Here is a 21,747-nt window from a genome sequence, read left to right on the forward strand (position 1 = left end):
TCATGCCAGCTGACCTCTCCTGTCCTTCTCTGCAACCAAATTCACACCCTGACCATCCTCCCTGGATGCCAATGGAATTCAACTGTGTACCAGTAACTTCTGGATCCTCAGAAGGTCACAAAAGGTTACTTGGTCACCAAAGATTCCAAGCCAGATCACACCTAGGCACCAGCACTGGCCCAGAGTGTCTTCACATTGGTAGGAGCTGGCCCAGCACGAGCGCCTGGTGGAAGAGCATGGAAGACTATGCATTAAGTCCCGCAAGCTTAGACCTCATCCACCTTAGCTGGCCCACTGCTGGCAAGGCCAGGGACCAGATAAATTTTGTATGGGCATGTATTCTGTATGGTCAGCTCATCCTGAAGTTTCATCCTTAGCTTAGTTGTAAGCTAAAACTTGCTGCTGGATTTCCAAATCTTTCTCCTAAGATTCTGTAGGAAGCAAACCCATGCATCTGGTCGAACTGTGGCAGCAGTATGGTGTATACATCCATACCAGTTATTATCTATGCACAGAAGTCCCTAAAGGATCACATCCAGGCCATGCTGCCATCAGAGCATCTGCCAGCAGAGGTGCACCAATCAAGACTCCGACAGACCATACCAGCACAGCTACATTCTCTTATGTATACCCTGTGGAAACAGTATGATTGTCGGAGGACAGGACAACAGGCTGATGAGACCTGGGAAGGACCTGGAGCCCTGAAGGAGAGAGAATGTCTAGACCCCTCACCCTCTCAGGACACCCCTCTGTACTTCTGGCTCTTCCATAGGGAAATAAGTAAACTCTGCCCTGTTTCAGGCACTGTGAGGACATTGTGTGGCTCAGCATCAAAATGCAGCCAAATGCAACCCAGTAGAGATCCAACCTTCACTCATTCCCGATCCCCAGGCAAATAGCCCCAGAGTAAGGCCATAGACACAGGAAAGAGAATGGCCCAAACTGCACCCTCTGAGCAAAGAAGGGAGGGTTTTAAGTGTGAGAGAAAAAGCCAACAAGAGGCAGTGCACTTGTGGTAAGGTCCTCTACAGGGGTGTGATGGCTATTCTTGGCTGTCAAACTGACCACCTCTGGGATTAACTAAACCCCAAACAGCTGGGTACCCCTGTGAGGGACTTCTCTTCTTCATTAGATCGTGTAATGTGGGAAGCCCCACTTCTAACCCAGACCTCTGAGGTGGGAGATACCCCTTCAATCCAGATCGTTCTGAGGTGGGAATATCCACCTTTAATCTGGGCCACATCTTCTGCTGGCAGCCTCTGTAAAGGACATGGAAGAAGGAAGCTCTCTCTCTACCTGCTTGTTTCACTCTCATGGGCAAGTCCATTCCTTGGCTGACATTAGAGCCTACTTCTTTGGGGTTCTGATATATATTGAAGAGCAGCTGAGATATACCGAAGACCAGCTGGGACATACCCCATGGACCCAGTAACTACTAGATTCTTGGACCTTTCCTAGGTAGAGCATGCAGCTATTGTTGGACTAGCTGGACCATAGCCCATAAGCCATTCTAATAAATTCCCCCCCACACACCACACACACACACACACACACACACACACACACACACACACACACACGTATATCCGTTCTGTAAGTTCTGTTCCTCTAGAGAACCCTGAATAATACAATAGGGAAAAACAGACTTCCAACAGCCTTTGTCAGAGAGAGAGAGCCAGAGCCCAGGGAAGCCTCAGAACCTTAGGAAGACAAAATCAAAGGCTGTGACTCCTTAGCCTGTAAACACAGAGACACAAGGTCACACACCTGGGTACATGCACAACACACAGAGATTCACACATACACTAGCACAGTGAATCGCACACAGCAGGATGGTTTAAGTGCAGAATGAGGCAAGGGGAAGGGGCTTTTTACTTTGTTGGGGCTCCAATGGGGGGTTTAACAGAAAGCTTTCCTAATTTTTCTGAGAACATGACCCAGGCTGGAACATCCTCTGTCACAGGAAGCCCTCCTGGTGACTCCCATTTCCCTGGAAGTTAGCCATGGTTTTTACAGGGAAGTCAACCCATTCCATATAGTCTACATGGGGCAGGCAGCACCTGCTCATGGGAAATAGGCTACCAGAAGTTTTTCCATGAAGAGAGAATGTGAAGGAAGTGTGGGTCCCTGAGAACATGGCAGGATCAGGTTTCCCACGAATGTAGCTGGCTGCAGAGAACCCAGGCCTGTGTTTGTGCTGGGTCAGCAGACAGAGACAGACTGCTCAAGAGAATTCAAGTGGTTTCAGACAGATGGCAGAGGACCCAGGCCTCTCCTGTCCCTGCCAGTGACTCTGAATTAATAAACCCTTCTCCCCGGACTACAGGTGGCTTCTCTGTAAAGACAGCAGTCTATACTCCACTAAGGGTTTTTGCCTCCATGGATCTAGAGTGTAGACCTTAACCTCATGACTGCTGTTCATCACAGTATCCTGGGCAGGGGCAGGGAGCAGGGCTTGTGTTGCAGGGTACCCTGTCCAAGCACCCACTAGTACTGTGCCTGGACCTTACCAATGGAGGGGACTTCCAAGAACTCTGGTAGAGTGGGGCGGGAGGCAGCTGGTACTGGCCAATGGCTTCCCACACCCAAGCATGGCCCTTACTTTCTACTGGAGAGTATAAGTAGAGACCAGGCCCTTCCAGCAGCTCACAGGGTCAGCTGGATGTCTTCCGGGGCTCCTATGAGAAATTTGTCTACTTTTCCTGGGTACCCTGGCTCCGGGGAATGAAATCCAGTGGAAACTCAAGAGGCATCCATCTAGAACACAGGCTTGTGGGATAGGGAGGTGCTGGCTGAGCATTGGTCCCTTTGTAACTGGGAAACAGAACAAGCACAGCCTCGTCCTCAATCCAAACATGATCTGGCTGTCCCTTAGGCCTCCAGGAGCCAAGAAAACTTACTACTTTGGCCTTCTGTTAAGAATTGATTCACATGCCAAGCCCCTGGGATGCATACCCTGAAGTCCTAATCCCAAATGCTCATGTATGAGACAAATATGAATCCTTTAAAGAGGTAATTATGACAAAAATAGGTCATTGGAGTAGGTTCTAATCAACGACAGGTGTCCTCGAAGATGGGGATGAGGTACAAGGCGGCTATAGAGGAAAGTTCGTGTGAATGCACAGGGTGAGGGTGACCATCTGTAAGCCCAGGAGAAAGGCCTGAAGCAGATCCCTCCCTCCTGGCCCTCAAAGGGAATCTGCCCAGCTGGCACCTTGACCTTGGATTTCCAGCCTCCAGAGCTGGGAGAGATTAACTATCTGTTGTCTAAGTCAGCAGGTACACAACACTTTTTGTTCTGGGGTTTCAAGGTGACTAGCACATCTGTGCTACATCCCATACAAGCGCTCTCTCTCCTAAGGGCTCTCTCAGACCAGGGCCTGGATTTTAAAGGAGATGGCCTTGCCTTTCATCCGCCCACAGAACTTCTTGTAGGTTAGCTCCCCGGGTGAAGTCACTAGCCACCTTTGCTAAGGGAAAGAAACTTTCTCTGTGGTAGGTCCCGTCTCTGGGTGATCTGTGACTGTAGCAAGCCGAATGGGTACTTATTAGGGCTTCCATGATCCCTAGAGTCTCTGTCAGCTCTGAGTTCCTATAAGCCTAGGGATATTAGCAGCCATTTCTAAAAGGGTAGCCAGTAAAGGCCTGAGTAGAGAGAGTCCAGTTGAGGGGGTCAAGACCCATCAGAGGCCAGGTGAGGTCAGGAAGTAAAACCTTCAAGCAAGAGATTTTAATGGACCCAGCCTCAGAATCTAGATGTGTGTGTGTGTGTTGGAGTATTCTCTACTCTTGTCCCAGAAATAGAAAGTGCTGGAAAGTCAAGAGCTAACAGAACCTCTCACCAATCCAGGGGATTGGCAGAACCTTTTTTCCATTTCTCAAGCCTCTCCAAGCACAAAGCAGTACGCTAGGCAGAGAAGCTATTTTATCTGGAATGTCAGGACCCTGGCCAATCAGAGAACTTGAGGAACCTACAAGATTCCTCAAGGAATAGTTTGATGGCAGAGCCAATCAGGAGACCACAGAGCTTCCAAGACCCACAAGACTCATTCACAAGGGCTGCTTGCCCCCAAACCTCCTAGGGGCTGTGCTTTTTGTCAGCCATGTACAAGACTGGGCCATATTGGAAGAGGGAACTGAGAAAATGCTTCTATCAGATTAGCCTGTAGGCAAACCTTGGGACATTTTCATTATTGATGGGGGAGAGGGAGTCCAATGTGAGTGGTGCCAGCACTGGGTAGGTGGCCCTGGGTTGTATAGAAAGCAAGTTGAGTAAGCCATGGAGAGCAAGGTAGTAGACAGCACTACCCTAAGGTCTTTACTTCAGTCTCTGCCTCCAGGTTCCTGCCCTACTTGAGTTTCTGCCCTGATTTCCCTTCATAAGGACTGTAAGCTGTAGAATGAAAGACTCATCCCCAAGTTCTTTGGTTCATGGTGTTCATCCCAGCACTAGAAACCTAACTAGGACAGGGGCACATCATTATAGGCTTTGAGCAGGACTGGGTTGTGTACCTGGATGTGGTCCACAAAGAACGGAGAGGTAGGGAGGGTTCTGTGGACCTGTGGTCAACTGATCTCTAGCTGCTTCAAGGTCAGGAAAGGAAGAAGGATCCATGGAGATAGACAGGGTCAGCATGTTCAGATAAAACAAGGGCCAAAGGCTTTCTCCATCCTCACACCTCTTGCTTGTGTGTCCAGCCTAATGGGCACTCTGTTTCCTACTGCTTAGAGGTTGTACAAGGTAGAAGACATGTGTTGGCCACAAAGGAGCGTGCAAACACTTATTCCTTCTCAAATTTCACAAAGGAAGTTGTGGGGCAACCAAGAGAAGGCACATGCCAGAGATGGCCAAGGTTGCTTGGGCATCTTGCAATGCATGGGGCATAATGTGAAGGAAAGCCAAGCAGAACAAGAAGGTGATGACTCAGAAAGGGCAGGGCAGGGGAGTAAATGCTGAACACGGGTTAGGGGTGGGTATGGCAGCTCTTAATGATTTCAGAGTTGTGAGGGAAATGGGGATACGAAGACAAGACCCTGGGACAGTGTCATAAGCGCTCAGTCCATTTTCTGTTCCTGTAATGAAAGCTCTCTGAATCTGGTTGCTTTAAAGCAGTTTTTAAGGCCTGGAAATCCCAGCATTTAGGAAGGTTGTTTCAAAAAACAAAAAGAACAAAGAGAAAAAGAAAGGGAAAGGGATGTTTTATATTTAACTGGCTGGGTTTTGTTTGTTTATTGGGCTTTTTTTTTTTTCCTCAGAGACAGGGTTTCTCTGTGTAGCCCTGGCTGTCCTGAAACTCACTCTGTAGACCAGACTGGCCTCGAACTCAGAAATCCATCTGCTTCTGCCTCCCAAGTGCTGGGATTAAAGGCATGCGCCACCACAGCCCGATTTAACTGGCTGTTTTAAAGGCTGAAAGTCTAAGATTGTGCAGCCCCATCTGTTTGGCCTTAGGTAAGGGAACACTTGCTTAGACTGTGACATAGTGGAGAGGAAGAAACGGAAACAGGCACGTGTACAAATGAACGGTCAGACAAGGAGCCAGAGACAAGAGAGCCGGCTTTATGCTGTCTTTCCCTGTTTGTTAGTGCAGAACTGAACTCAGGGCTGAGCCCAGCCCTAAGGTCCAGACTCCATCTTCAAACAATCCACCGTCACAGGAATCAGTGTCACTAGAGACGGACATCAATCCTCTCCCAGGGGGATGGCCTTGATGACACTATCACCTTCTACTAGGCCCTGTCTCTTTTTAAAAGAATTATTTTGTTTGTTTGTTTTTTCATGAGTTTCTGTGCATTTTATGCATACAGGTGCCCACAGACGCCAGAGGGTGTCAGATCCTCTGGAACTGAAGTTACAGGAAGTTGTGAACTGCTTGCCGTGGGTGCTGGAATCTGAACCCAGATCCTCTAGAAGAGCAGTAAGTTCTCTTAACCACGGAACCATCTCTCCAGTCCCAGGGCCTACCTACAGTTTCACACCTCCTGTCAGGTGATGGTGGCACATGATTAGGAAGTACTAGGAAGGCAGAGGCAGGCGAATCTCTGAGTTAAAGGCCAGCCCCCGTCTAGAGTGAAATCCAGGCCAGAACTACACTGAGAAACCTTGTCTTGAAAAACCAAAGGGAGAAAAGCAAAAAACTCAACACCTCCTAACATTGCTACACAGGGAATCAAGCTTCCAAGAGTGGGCCTCTGGGGGACACGCCCAAACTACCTCTGGGGACACACCCAACCCACAGCTCTAGGGAAGGAATCTCATCCATTGTTACTATAATTTTAAGATTTATTTCTTTTATGTATATGAGTGCTCTATCTGCATGTATACCTGCATGCCAGAAGAAGGCTTTAGATTTAAGTATAGATGGCTGTGAGCCACCATGTGGTTGCTGGGAGTTGAACTCAGGACCTCTGGAAGAGCAGCAGCCAGTGCTCTTTAAGCACTGTGGCATCTCTTTAGCCCCCTGTTATGGTAATTTGCACAAAGTAAAACTCACTCCCTTTTGCTGTGCACGTCTACAGACTTTTATCACAGGTGCCAGTTCTAATTATCACCTCCATCAGGATTCAGAACTGTCCAGCTCTCTCAAGAATCTCTTCCTCTGCCATCAGACCCCACTCCATCTAGCTTCACCTTTTGCAAAAATGTCTTATCCCGAAAGTATACGGTATTTACAATGTCTACACATGCAAATGGGATTGCCAGGTATTGTCATCTGTTGAGCCTCATCTCTTGCATGTAGCCAACCTCATTTGAGGTTTGTCTGTGGCAGCATAAGAATCAGTTCGTTTCTCAGCTGTAAGGCCAAGCAGTCTTCTTCAGTGGGGATGTACCTACTTTATCCATACATCTCCTGACACACCCTGAGGTTGTCTCTAGTTTAGGGCAATTGACGATTACAACTAAGACTCTTATAAATATTTGTATACTGTTGGGTTTTTGTTTGTTTTGTAGGAGAAATGCTTGTGAGCAGGATCCTGGTCTTATGATAGAATGGGGTCTCATTTTTCAGGGAAGCACTGGGCAGCTATGTCATGTGGGGTTCCTACCAATAATGTGCATAGTGGCTCCAATAGGTCCTTGTCCTCGCCAGGCATTTGGAAATGTTAAGTGGCTTATATTTCTTATTTTCAATGAGAGAGATCTGAGTGTGATTTCAATTTGCATTTCCCCAGCAACAGCTAATGTTTCACGGATTTATTCGCCATCTGTCCATCCTAGATGAAGTATCTGTTTAAATATCTTGCCCACTTTGAACTGGATTGTTTGCCTTCTGGTTGTCGAGCTTTGAGAGTATTGTTTCTCCACTGTGGCTTGCCTTACAAAGTGTGGGTGCTTCAGTGCTTCTTAGAAGGGGGAACAAAATACTCACAGGAGGAAATATGGAGACAAAGTATAGAGCAGAGACTGAAGGAAGGGACATCCAGAGACTGCCCTACCTGGGGATGCATACCATATACAGTCACCAAACCCGGATGCTATTGTGGATTCCTGAACCACTTGCTGACGGGAGCCTGATACGGCAATCTCCTGAGAAGCTTTGCCAGAGCCTGACAAATACAGAGGCGGATGCTTGCAACCAAACATTGGACTGAACGTGGGATCCCTGATAGAGGAGTTGGAAAAGGGACTGAAGGAGCTGAGGGGGCTTGTAGTCCCATGGAGGGAGCAACAGTGTCAACCAGCCAGACCCCCAGAGCTCCAGGGGACTGGACCACCAACCAAAGAGTATACACGGAGGGACCCATGGCTCTGGCCGCATATGTGGCAGAGGATGGCCTTGTTGGACATCAGTGGGAGGAGAGGCCCTTGGGCCTGAGGGTGTTCAATGCCCCAATGTAGGGGAATGCCAGGGAGGGAAGACAGGAGTGGGTTGGGTGGGTTGGGGAGCACCCTCATAGAGGCAGAAGGAGCTTCTGTAACTGCCAACATACCCCTCTTTACTTTTGTTCTTGGTTTTGCGTTAGCCTCCCATGCTTTGGGGATAGGACCTACCAGATGCTGGTGAGATGGCCCTGCCCTGCATTCTCTCCCTTCCTCCTGACCAAGGGCCTACCAAGTGCTCAGCTGCTTTGTGACTTTGGGGCTGCCTGCCCTGTTGTTCTCTCTATGCTTTTTCCTCACACCCCAGTCCCCTCTAAATGTTCCACCCCAGGGGCTCATAGAAAGCTTCCCTTCGCTGGCTTTCTCTTCCACTGTTTATTTCTTCCATATAACTCACCTCATCTCACACAATTAGCTTCTTTTTCTCTCTCTTTTTTTTTCATTTCAGGGCCAAGCCGCTGCCTTCTCCTCTAGGGAGAGGCCATTTCATCTGTCCTGCGCATCTGGACGAAAGAATGAGGCAGGGGATGGGAATGCCAGTCCCCTCACTTCCTGGGTCACAAGAAGCTCAAAGGCCACATACTCCATGCTAATGGGGCATGGGGAGCCGATGGTGGAGATCCACAGCTAGTCCCCAGTCTTCCCCTTCAGCTGTCCATGTTAACTTCCTTCAAGCCAGGCTTTCCCCTCCCCACAACAGTTGCTAACAAGGCACTGAAGAATAAATGTTTTAGGATGGATGGCCTTGCTTTTTTTTCTCTGACACTTTCAGGTCAAGGTGCAGACGACAGGAAGGGCAGGGCAGGGCTGGGGAGCCCATAATTCTAAACTGGATTACGTGACCCGCTGTGGTCTAGTGAACAGTAGTCTTCCTGCCTCTGTTCTACAGTTGAGGAGAAAAACACAGGTCTTTAGCATGTTCCTAGAGTGCCACTGTTTCTGCAAGAGTGCACACAGGCTTGGACTGGGAGGATAGCAGATGGGAAGGAAGGTCCAGTCCAGGCACTTGACCTACGACAGCTACAAGCAATATGGTGAGGATCAGCCCAGGCTTTGGTGGCCTGCATGCTGGAGTGTGGTCAGGCAGGCTGCCCTCGTATGCAGCCTCGTCTCCCAAGTGGCACTTTCAGAACTGTGGTTGGCTGTCTACAGCTGTCCCCACCTTTGCGCTGAGCCTCCACAAGCAGCTGCTCGGCACATCCTGCTGCTGGGCTCATTCATCATTGGTGCTTCCAAAGCATGCAAATCCTTTATGGACAGTGTGCAACCACGGTACCAGGGCACATCCCTAGGACCTTGTTCCAATCCTGTGGGAATCAGCCATAGAGTCTACACTGGGGCTGAGCCCTTTGGCTGAGAGGCCAGTTACCAAATGCTACACTCCACACCAAGAGCTAGGCGAGCCTAAAGGGATAGGACATACCCATCAAATTACCATGTAAATAATCATATTTGTACCCATAGACTAGTGAGCTTTGGTCCGAGAGGATCTTTTTCTGCAGCTGGGAGTGAGGACTGCAGAGACGCCTGTCTGGCCTTAGTGCTGAGAATAAGAACTATTAAAATTCTCAGCCGCGGCTGGGACTGACTCAGGGGTCTCCATCAAAGACGGAGCAGAGAGACTGTGAGAGCTGAAGGAAAGGAGTGCAGGACGACAGAGCACTGTCTTTAGGATGTGCCATTGATATTGCACTTTTAATTCCACAACGGTTGTGATCTATAGCTCAAAACCCAAGATTGGGCCTGTCAACATCCCGTCATTGGGAGAAGTCAGGGTGTTCCTGAACGTGCCCCTCCTAAGACACGCAGGCAAATTTGGTAACTAAGGGGAGGGAAGGGCTCACAAGGTCCTTAGAATGAATGGCCACTGGGGAACGGAGAGAGATTTTCTTTAGAAGTATAGCTGTTGGTAAAGACCCTAGGCTCCTGTAAATGCCGCTCACCTGGACCCTATAAGCAGCCCTAATGAAACCCACTGGATCATCAAAATAAATCAATAAGGGCAGAGCAGAAAACAAAGAGCAAAGGAGATACTTTGTGTACCGACTGTGAGGACTCTGGTGTCTCTGTTTTCCTTGACTTAGACAAATAATCACAGTGGTGAACATGTTCAGAGTGCATGCTGTGTGCCTCATTTAATCCACATGGTGGGTGACTCTAAGAGGAAGGAGGGATCCTTCTGCCCAACTCCAGACAGGAAGGCTGAGGCTGTGAAGCATGACTCACCCAGAAGTGAAACCTGAGCCCTGACCTGGAGCCTGGACACTAGGTTCACCTGATGTTTTGTAGCAGAAACCCCAAGGAAAGACTCTATGCCAAGTCAAATATCCTCAATGGTCTGGCTGCCACGCCCAGAAGCACCAAGAACTTGGGGGGACTCAAAGATCAGGATCTTTTCTAGTCAAACCCTGAGAACCCCTGGAATGCCCGTGCAGAGTCTAGGAATGAGAAAAGGTAGAAGGGTAGGGACCCTCATACCCAGGGGGGTAGAGCTGGCTACACACCAGTGTACACCAGTGCTAGGCTGAGGGATACTGTTTCCCCATGGTAGTGAGTATGAGTCACAGGACAAAATCACTCTGCCTTTTTTCCTGGCTCTTCCTAATCACAAACACACTGCCCTAAAGTATGACCCCCATTGGGCTGAGCAGTGGTGGCACACACCTTTTTAATCCCAGCACTTAGGAGGCAGAGGCAGGCGGATTTCTGAGTTCAAAGCTAGCCTGGTCTACAGAGTGAGTTCCAGGACAGCCAGGGCTACACAGAGAAACCCTGTGGGGGGAGGGGGAAGAATAACCCCCGTTGAATCAGGGAGAGGTAAGATGTTTGACTCCTGAAGAATGGCAGATAGAATGTGGAATGCCAAAGGACTCAGTGGCCAAAAACCTGAAGATAATGCCATAGTTAAGATGACCAAGATTTAAGGTGCCATGAGATTAACCCGATTCCCTGTGGACTGTACACATGAGCCGCGTCCATAGCTGGAGCCTTGACTCTCTCATCCCTAAGATTGTGTAGCCAGGCTATAGCAACAGGGCCATGCTGAGGTAAGCTCTTCCTGCCACTTCTCTCCTGGCTGCAGGAGCTGAGCTGCCTCTTTCTCTCCTTGCAAACTGGAGGCCACTTTGTGGAGAGGGACCTTTGTGCCTTAAGCGAGAACCACTGATAATCTTCTTGACTCTGGTAAAAATTCTTCTCCCTGGACCACCCAAATTATGACAGAAAATGGAACTGTCACAAGGAACCCAGAAGGTGGGAGAGTGTACACCTGATGCTTTTACAGGGTGAGTGGCCACTGCCACTGAGTCGGGAAGAGGGGTGTAGGAGGGACGTAGTTCTGAGGCGACTCAGATGGCCAGGTCTACACACACGTACACACAGATGACATACGCGTCTCACCAGGCAAGATTTAAAATGAAAAGAACTTTAAGTGCCCCCCATCCAAGGGTTCATCAAAAGAGTCTTTAAAAACATCTGAATTCATCAATTGGTGATCTCTCTTCTCAAAGGAATAAACTGTAGGACCTAGGCCTCCCCTGGGGACGTCCTGAATCCAAAGGCAAGAACAACCTGCCACCTTTATCTCATATACACCAACCCCTTACCCTGGCAGTTCTCTCAGCCTCGGAACGCTTTTCCAAGGCTCCAAATCATATGGACCCATTAATGCAACCAGAATTCTTGGAGTGGAGCCCAAGCACATTTTATAACATCCCAGGTAATCCTCACACATAACCAAGAATGACAAGTTGGGAAAAAAAGATGCCTATGATGCCAGGAAGGGAAAGGAAAAAAAAAAATCCAAGCCGGGCAGTGGTGGTGCACACCTTTGATCCTAGCACTTGGGAGGCAGAGACAGGTGGATTTCTGAGGTTGAGGCCAGCCTGATCTACAGAGTGAGTTCCAGGACAGCCAGGGCTACATGGAGAAACCCTGTCTTGAAAAACAAAACAAAACAAAAAAACTAAAAATAAAACAAAACAAAAAAACAACCAAGAGAAAAATAAGGGAGGGTGGGGAAGGGCCAGGGAGACAGTTCCATATAGTGGCCTCCAAGAAGCCAGAGGAGGCTGGACTGGGGTTCTCACTTCTCCCCCTCCCCCCAACCCTTGACAGAGCTGCAGGGAGAAAGGTTGGTGGGAGCATCAAGATTGCATGGCAGGGCTGGTGAGCGCTGTCTCTCCCTTCAGTCCCACTAATGATTGCATCTTCCTAAGGCTCCGCACCAGCCCTGTCTTAGCAGCCTTCTTTCAGCCACATTCAGCGAAGAAGAGAAGGGGGCAGGGCAGTGAGCGGGAAGAACAGGCTGCTGCTCAGTGAGATGGAACGAGGGCCCTTTGTGATGGGGAAGCTGGATGTGGTGGTTAATTTCTTAATTCTCATCACAATTCGGTTCACGGGAGCCTCCTGGAATGTCTTTATCCATCACAGATGGTTTGGGAAAATGATAAATTAATATCGTTATCAATGGAGACATGGCTGAGGTGGTTAAATAGCAAAGTCTCCTTTGCCGGCTCTAAAAGGAAAGTGCCTGCTAAGTCCATAAAGAAGTCGGATGGTAAACAAAAACTCCTATCTTTTGACAGATTCCAGGACGAGTATCATTCACAAACCATTTTGCGGAGAAAGGGGAGAAATTCATCTCATCTGACTTTGTATAGGACAACAGCCCACACCATAATGAGGCTGGCCCAGCGCTGTGAAATCGCTCTGAATAGCTGAGAGTACAGCGGCCTGTTCCCTGGGCATGTTTATTACAGCCCTTTGTATGCACCAACCCTGCCAGTCCCGGTTTGCTCCTAAGCTAGGGGAGGAGAGAAAGACCCCAACAAATTTGTTGCTATGAAACTTCCCAAATGGGGAGACTGCAGAGTAATGTTTGGAATCAAATGCCCTTGCTCCAAGCTGTTCTTGTCTGGGTCCACCCCCTGCTCGACACTGAACAAGGTCTTGAGCCAGCCAATCGCCAGCAGTGTATGGGTGGCCTCGGGCCCCCTGCCCGGGCTCCTCCCAGGCCCTGAGAAGTCAGGGGGTAAAGAGGGCCCCACGGCCATTCCCAAGCCAACTTGGGAGTTGAGAGACAGTTGTCCTAATTCTTCTGTGAAATTAGGATAAAGTAAAGAGGTGAAGTTCTTCCTGGGAGAGCCTAGCATGGGGCTCCTCCCGGGTACATCAGAGGCTAGTGCTAGGGAAGAGATCCACACTCCTTGAAGAACAAGCTGTCAAAAGAGCACAAAACAGGGGACCAACAAGCTTGCGTGCGAGGAGCCATTGCTTAAACCATGTGGCCCTGGAGGACAGGCAGAGGGAGCCCACATGATGGAAGAGGGGTAGGTGTTTTTCCGCCAATAGACTCAGAGGCACACCTCTCTCTCCCCAGGCAGCCTCTGAGCCACTCCTAAAGCTCCCTCCTGCCAGAATCATTCTTTCTGGCAAGAGGATATTTGAAGTTCCCACATCTCCTAAGGAGGCAACAGTTGGGGAGGAAAGGGCAGGAGGTAGAGGCCTAGAACCCTCTAGGGATTCCTTCTCCACCAATCAGATGGCTACTTTTGTCACATTTTTTTTGCCTCTTAATCAGAGGAGAACCTTTTCTCACCAATAATGAAAGCAAAGCCTTTTTTTCACACCATACTCTTCCTCACCAATCAGGATGCAGGATCACATTCTTCCATATGCTCTTTCTGGTCCCTCCCTGACCAGGATCCATCTCAGCTTTCCCTCTCCAAGTTATTCTTGGGTTCTCACGAAGGCTGGGGACAGTTGATATCCAAGACTGCAACTGAAGACGGCCACCAGGGCTGACTTCAGCATTTGAAGTCACAGGACACCCCCTCTTCTGTCTGTACCTGCCCCACCCTTAATCTCAACTGGCAAAGGAAGCTGAGCATCCCTGCCCCAAAGGCAAAAACCAGCAGGGCAGGAAGTGGACAGTATCCTTCCTCAGGGAGACCCTGGACCTTCCTGCTCTCAGACACAGGACTGCCCACTGAAGTGGCTAACATAAGTTAAAGTTCTTGGCCAAATGGGTAATATTTCTATGTTGGGGCTGTGTACGAGATCCTAGCTTCCATTTCTTCTGCAAAAGAGAGAGCAGCTACTTTGGATATAGGCAAAGGAGCTGGACAGCTTCCAACTCTGTTCTCTGAAGACCCCAAACCATCCCCCTAGCCCTGCTCTTGCTTCCTGACAATGTCCAATATCCTTGAATTTCATTGCCCAGGGCCACCTGCCCATTCTCAGAGTCCCCTGGAGCATTCTTTCTGGAATCTGTTTTTCTCTCTGATTTGGAAACAGCCTCTGCCATCTTCATGTTCAGATTCTCCTGGCAGCCAGCAAAGGCAGCCATTGGCCAAAGACACAAAAGGAGGGATGGTCTACCTCCTGAGAGATACCTTGCTCATCTGTACATGAGGAATGCAAGTGTTCTCTCTCAGAGGAGAGTCTGCAGAGCCAGTGGGATCTGGGTTGCTGTTGTTTGGTTAGTAAGGAAGTGTCTTTACAAGCAGAAGCGGCTCGATGTTCAGAAGGCACACGCTTGGCTGAGGCTCTCTCTGCTGTTGGTGTTCTGAGAGTCTTTGTCATCTTTGCATAAGGAGCCCTGTGTTTTCACTTGGCACTGGGTCCCTCAAGTCATATGCAGTCACATACAGTCAGTCTGCACATAGGCACCCAACCAGTGGTGTATTTCTGGTTAGGAAAACACCCCTGCTTCATTCAGAGGATAAGCAGCATCCAGAAGGGTCATCCACTGCAGTTCCTCACCCAACCTATCTGTCGTGACTTTGCACCCTCCCGAGTCAAAGTTCCTAAAGACACCATTGTCTTCCAGGAGCCCTCGAATGTAAACATTTCATGCTCAGGCATACCCTGGCACTAGACCCCAACAAAGGAGCAAGAATCCCTTAGTCCCAGGAATTCCCAAAGGCTAATGTGGATAATGTGGAGTGGAGGGGCCTACTTTTCATCCCCAGAGTCATCTGACCATTGCTTGCTTCTTCATTTTGTTGGTGAGACTAGAAAACAAACACCAGAAAGCTAAAACATTAATGTTTGCTCCGGTGAACAAAACCAGTCTCCTTATCCTCTTTTTTTTTTTTCTTGGTCCCAAAGAGTAAAGCTATTTGCAAATGGATTAATCTTCTCCTAAGACCCTGATCCTGAAACTGCCAACCTCCCTGTGACTCTGTGTGTATCTCTGTTGTGTGATGGGGGTGGGACAGGAGGCAGTGCGAATGCATCCAAAGAAGTATGTCTGTGAGGGGCTAGAAAAAGAGGGTCCTTTGTCCCAACAGTAAGCCTGGTGAACACGACTCTCTTTCCTCTGGTATGCAGCACACCTGTGCAGAGGAGCGGCTGGGGAGGAGGGAGGCAAAGGGGGAAGTGGCAGGAGCCTGGCCCTGCACTCTCATAAGGGATCACACCTATTGCTTTCTTCTCTGAGCCACATCTCCATTGCCCCTTTGTTTTGCCTTTCACCTCCAAATACCAGGGAGGCCTTGAGAGAAGAGAGAGGGGGCGGGGTATATGTGCACACCTCAGTCTACTCCACTTTGCAGGAGAACCAGAAGAAAGAAAAGAAAGAGAGGAGGGGGAGAGGGGGAGCCTGGTGTCTCTGAAAACCCCTGCGACCTGACCCCCAAGACAACCTACCTTTGCAAGCCTTCCGGTGGGTGATAGGCTTGCCCATGTCTCGGTAGAAGCCCTCCTTGCAGTAGTGGCAGTGGCGGCCCGCAGTGTTGTGGCGGCAGTTGAGACAGACACCTCCACTCTTGCGCCCTGATAGCTTGTAGAGCTCCATGTTGAATCTGCAGCGCCGAGCATGGAGGTTGCAGTTGCAGGCTGCAGGGGAAACAGAGAGAAACCATCAGCAAAAGGGGACGATGGCATGATAGACACCCTGCACCCTGCAGAGAGGCCCATCCCAGGTTCCCCCTCCATCTCCACGCAGGAGAGTCTTGTTCTGGGAGCCTTTTCTTGCTTCTTTCGAGGGCACTTATAAACGCTGGTTGAGTAGTTCAAAGGACCATGGATGAGGCCTCCCACGCCATGACCTTGGACTTGTGGCCTCCAGAGCTGAGAGAAATAAGTGCTTTAAGTCTTTCAGCAGGAACAGGCCACACCCGGATGCCCAGGCTTCTAAATACACCATCCACCTGCACCTCCTTCCTCCTACTCTTCTTCCTGCCACCAGGGACTCTGGGGCCAACTGCCCTCTCTCCTTCCCACCACCCAGCACTGCAGAAGGCACTTGGCTTCCCTCATTGTGGCTCTCCTCCTTGTCAGTCGCTCTCCCTCTCATTTCCCTGGCCTATGAACTTAGCTCAGAGGTCAGCTCTTAGCCCACCATCTCTGATGCCCTTGGGACCTAACTCCTGCATCTCACATCACCTCTTTGCTCCTGACCCACAAACCCTCACTTCCAGCTTCAGGTCTGAGGGTCTCCACTTGAACCCAGGGGCACCTTCTCCACATTGCTCCTTCCTCTCCCTTCTGCCTCCGTCTGCCTGATTCTGCAGGATTCAGACAACTGTGTGGATCCAAAAATATCTGGGGGAAAATTGCATCCATGCTGAAATGCACTATTTTTCTTGTCATTAGTCTCTAAAAATTATAGTACGTTCATTTACATAACATTTACATTGTAATGGGCAATATAAGCCATTTATCAGTGAGGTTTGTGATTGGTTGGTTTTTTTGAGACACGGTTTCTCTGTGTGGCCCTGGCTGTCCTGGAACTGGCCTCAAATTTGGAGATCTGCCTGCTTTGGCCTCCCAAGAGCTGTGATTAAAGGTGTGCATCACCACTGCCCAGCCAGAGATGAGTCTTAATAAGGGGCTTTTCCTTATGTCTAGACATAGGAAGATGTGTAGGCTCTGCAAACATGGTGCTACTTTACAGAAGAGATGGAATTTTTGCATCTTCGGGGAGTCCTGGAGTCACTTCATAGAGACAACTGTGACCAGAGTGGGATTTCTAAGCACCAATCTGAGGGTGTCCATAAGGATAAAGTCGAAGTCACTTAGCACAGCCCTAGGGGCTGTTAACAAGCCAGACCTACTCACTCCCCAGCCTCAGCTCTACTCCCCAGTCTTCCAATCCCTCCTGCTTCATTTATTCTGAACTCTGAGCAGTTTCTAAAGGATGCCAAGTGTAGGGGTGCCCCTCCCATTCCAAGGCAGGCTTGTCTTCCTGCAGGTGATGCCTCTTCCTCTGGCTGCAGCCATCTTACTATCCAGGGGGTGTGATGTCAGTGTCATTCCCAAGCCCACATCTAACCCTTGCTTAGATGAGGCCCCAGGACATCCCCCAAAGGGAAACTGCCCTGTCTTTATGCTGCGTGTTCTGTATACATCGTATGGAGCTTCTAGAGAAATGATGTTTAATTCCATACACTTAAAAAACAAAGGAAGAAATGGGGAAGTACACTCCTGTTCCCACCAAACGCTGTGAACATAGATAGGGGCTTCCTGTTGAGCCCAGCTGTGAGGCTATTTAGTATGTTTTATTAATATAGATCATACTCATTTGCCTTTTTCTCAGAATGAACATTTTTTTTTTTTTTAGTGTCAATATGATCTTTAAAGATTGGCTGATACTTAGACATTGTGGGTCTTTAGTCTGAGACAGGCACAGTGAGCAAGCAGGATCTCTCAACAGCCAGGCTGTTCCTTGCTGGTCATGTTCTAAACCTTGAACCGTCTTTGAACATGCACATCGGAACTCTGCTCTCACTAATGATGGGCAGTACAGTCCTCCAGGCAGAATTCAGTGAAGTTCTGGATCTCCACATTTTTTTAAACTTTGGATCAGAAAACACCAAGTTGCCCTCAAGGAAGGCTGAACTGGCTTTGCCTCCTACTAGCAGGAAGTGATAGCTCTCATTTCACCACACCCTTGAAAAGAATAACAACACCACACATTTGGTATCAACATTTAAAAAAAAAAAAAATCTTTGCAACTTGTCAGGGGAAAAGGCCCAGACTCAACTGCCAGCTGTGTCCATGACTACAGAAAAGGGGGCTTGTCTCCTTGTGTCTGCATTCCCATCTCCAGGTGTGCCTTGCATGTTCAGGCCATAGCTCCAATTTTCTCTCTCCATGGTTGGCTTAAAATATTTGCCTTCTCTACCATAGAAGCTGGAAATGGTTTTTTACTGGTTTCTTGTTGGGATGCTATTTTTACTTGTGAAATTCTGGATTTTGCTCTCTGGTGTTACAAGCTTCTTTAAATGTTCTTCCAGGAATCAGTCCCCAAATCATGTGCCCATTAGTCACTCAACTGACAAGCAGAGGTCGAGTTAAGACAGTCCAGAAGCAGCTGGGAGCCAGTTTGGACTAGAGAACAGATTTGACTCCCAAGAACCTTGGAAGTGTCCCCGAGCAGGTGTCCCCAGGTGGTTAAGTTCAACCAGACACACAGAAGCTGCATTTCTGCCCCATCCTCTCCATGGTGGGCTGCCACATTTATGCTTTCTCATTGGACTCACTCAGTAAGACAAGGAATAGGACTTACTCAGAGAGACTCAGTGACCAGCCAGCCAGCCAGCCAGCCAGCCCAGCGAGTAGAGTCCTGGCTGGCAGCAGGCAGGTCTCTCTGCTGCTAGACTCCCCCAGAGAAGATGATCAGCATCACCACATGGAACAGCTGAACCTGAACTACAGGCAGACTTGGATCTTTCCTCCAAAAAACAGAAACCCTGCCAGCTGGAGAGACGGCTCAGCAGTTAAGAGCACTGGCTGCTGCTCTTCCAGAGGTCCTCAGAGGTCCTGAGTTCAATTCCCAGCAACCACATGGTGGCTCATAACAATCTGATACCCTCTTCTGGTGTGTCTGAAGAGAGCAGCAGTGTACTCACATACATAAAATAAATATTTAAAAAAAAAAAAGAAGAAAGAACAGAAACCCCAGGACCTGGTGCACCTGCCCAGGACTGGGAATCTACAAGGATGGCTAGGGTCTCACTGCCCTCCTCTGCACACAGAAGGACCTCACAGCAGCATCTTTAGGTCCTTCATGGAGGTGCCATATCCCCATGTCCCCCTCTGTAAAGGAGGCTCTAGCTGCCCAGCATCCATCTGAGCTCTTCTGGGAATGAGGGTTGCCTCCCTTACCCTTGGGAAAGCTCAGGCCCGATCTCCTATGCACACCTCACACCAACAAAAGGTTCTTTCCAAACAACTGGTCATACAAAAGAAAACTCCGAGGCTAACATCAAAAAGTACCCCCTGCCCCTCCTTGGGGCTGTCAAAGAGCATCAAGTGATAATTACCCATGCTCAGACTTCTGCAAAGTATTTTACAGCTTGTTTTCTTTTCTCTTTGTTTTATTTTCTCTACACAGATGGAAAAATGCTTTTTTGGCAAAGTGGCTCGCATCTGGATCTCTCGGGTCCACAAAGAGGTGTCACCCAATTCCCACCAGCCATGGGCCCTGCCTCGGAGAGACACCCTAATCCCTGTGCCTTCCTGTTTATCTCCTGCTTCTCTCCTAGGCAAAAATATTGGGTATTAGTTTCATTATCAGATTTCAAGGCGGGAAGAAAAGGGCAGCTTTGTAAGAACAGAGGTCAACTCAGGAGAGATGGGGGTGGGGAAGCAGAGACCTTCCTGGGGGACCAGCCTGGCCCAGATCAAGGAGCCCCACACCACTGGAGTGACTTGGAAGTCCATCTAGGGGATCCCCTGGTCTCTTATAAAGACTCTAGGCTGTGTGTGCTTGCTAGCTAGCATGTTGGGATAAGCCAGCCATGTCCCCTATAGCTGCATCTCAGGCTTATCAGGAGCGATGGGGGGTAGGGAGCAAGGACTCCCCAACGCCACTCCTCAACTAGAAACCTGACAGGAAAGAGAAAGGGCACCAAGAGCCAACTTCCATTTCCCTCCCCCACCCAAATGTCCTCTGTGTTGTTAACTTCCGACTTTAAACCATTTTGTTCATGTCTCTTGTCTACTGGAACTTGCCCAGCGATGTACTTTCAACTGCCCAAGGGGCTCCTCCTTTAACAGAGGAAATGGCCAGACTGAGGAGCAAATCCATCAGAATTCACATTGATCAAGTGGGCCAGATGCTCTCAATCAACTTTATTGCTTCACTGGGGACGACATGAAGAAGCCCACAGTGAGCCTTGATTACATTTTTTGTTGTTGTTGTACAACTGAGAGAAAGCAAGTACTCAAGAAAGAAGATGTATACATGTATAGAATGAGTCGACTGAGCGATAACAAATTGGTATGGGTGGGAGGATTAATTGATTGGTGATTGGTGATTGATTGAATGGATGGGGTAGATGGAAGATAGAGGAACAGGTTGATGGATGGACCCATGGGATGAATGACTGAGATGAATTGGTGGATGAAATAGATAGAGGGAGAGGTAGATGTGGGATGGGTGGATAGATGGATAAGTAGATTGCTAGGTGAGGTAGCTAAATGGATGGGTACATGTGTGGCAGGCAGATAGGAAGGTCAGAAAGTAGACAGGTAGATAGACAGGACCAAAAGGATTTGCTGTCTGGCCCTCATTCTAAAGGCATAGTCTTGTAGTTTTCCTGTATTCTTACTCTGAACTAATTTAAAGTCATCTTTGTGCTTTGATTAAGCAATTCAATCCCATTTAAATAGACTTCTGTACTTCCGAGAGAAGAACCCACATCTAAATGCCACAGACTCTCCCCAGGGCTCTGAACACAGAGAACTGAGTCTCAGCAATTCGATGAGTATACAAAAACATACATGTATTGATTCTCTACCCAAAACACCTCAAAAACGAAGTCACATGCCTACCAAGACCATCCAAGTCCAGAAAGCACCCAGCAGCACTTAATTCTGACCCTGCCACTCTAAAATTTCCAGGCCTCCAGCCTGTCCATGAAAACAGGAAAGCCATCTCATTGTGGTCCTGCCAGAAGCCCTGGTCTTAGCCCCAGAGTCTCTCCTCTGTCCTTCAGCCACCATGAGATTGGATGCTTGGATGGATGGATGGATGGATGGATGGGTGGATGGATGGATGGATGGGTAGGTGGATGGGTAGGTAGATGGGTGGATGGATGGGTGGATAGGTGGGGTGGGTGGGTGGGTGGTGGATGGGTGAGTGGTGGATGGATGGATGTATTAATAGGCAGTTCACTTCATTTTTTTCCCTTCCTCCCTGGAGCAGTACTTTTGAGAAACTTGCCTGTGTTCTTTATAGAATTGCTAAGGGAATCCTGGACTTACATGCCTGCCTCTGGGCTGACAAAAATAACCCACAAGACAGCATCTGCAAGCTGGCTTCATATATTGTCTTTCTTTCTTTTTTTTTCCCCCTCTTGTTTTTTAATGACAAGGTCTCACTATGTAGCTCTGGCTGTCCTGTAGCTCACTATGTAGATCAGGCTGTAGAATATACACTATGACCAGGCAGTGGTAGCCCACGCCTTTAATCACAGCACTTGGGAGGCAGAGACAGGCGGATTTCTGAGTTTGAGGCCAGCCTGCTCTACAGAGTGAGTTCCGGGACAGACAGGGCTACACAGAGAAACCCTGTCTCGAGGGAAAAAAAAATACACAGAGATCCATCATCCTCTGTTGCCTGAGTACAAAGATTAAAGGTATGAGCCACCACGCCCAGTCAGGCTGGATGTTTTCTATAAAAGAAATTGGTCCCTCACCTGAGGTTCTCTGTGCTCCCTCTCAGAGGCACACTACAAAGCACATAGATTACATGAACATGCTCAGCTCTTCTGGATCACCTCACTGTTTCTGGAAGTATATGTTAGAGAAAAAGAGACCTGTTCTAGTTTGATTTTAGGAAGTTCACAAGCAAGCTAGAGTCCTGCCTCATGGTGCTTCTATTACCAGAGGGGAGACAGTTCCGTGGAAGACCTGGGATCTCCCAGCTAGGAGCAGAGCTGCTGGGACAGACGAAAGACCGACAGACAGAC

The 21,747-nt window shown here is 48.8% G+C and overlaps 1 protein-coding gene across 2 annotated transcripts in view; it reads right to left on the minus strand.

Moving 5' to 3' along the window:
- The window catches only part of Ntn1 (netrin 1), a 199,053-nt gene that overhangs the window by 54,136 nt on the left and 123,170 nt on the right, over positions 1-21,747 (minus strand). For both annotated transcript variants that reach the window (XM_031350911.1, XM_031350910.1), the window contains exon 3: positions 15,476-15,664. In XM_031350911.1, coding sequence (XP_031206771.1) covers positions 15,476-15,664 — 189 coding nt within the window. The remainder of the gene's footprint in view (positions 1-15,475; positions 15,665-21,747) is intronic.

This window comes from Mastomys coucha, unplaced genomic scaffold, assembly GCF_008632895.1.
Source record: "Mastomys coucha isolate ucsf_1 unplaced genomic scaffold, UCSF_Mcou_1 pScaffold5, whole genome shotgun sequence".
Taxonomy (NCBI): Eukaryota; Metazoa; Chordata; class Mammalia; order Rodentia; family Muridae; genus Mastomys; species Mastomys coucha.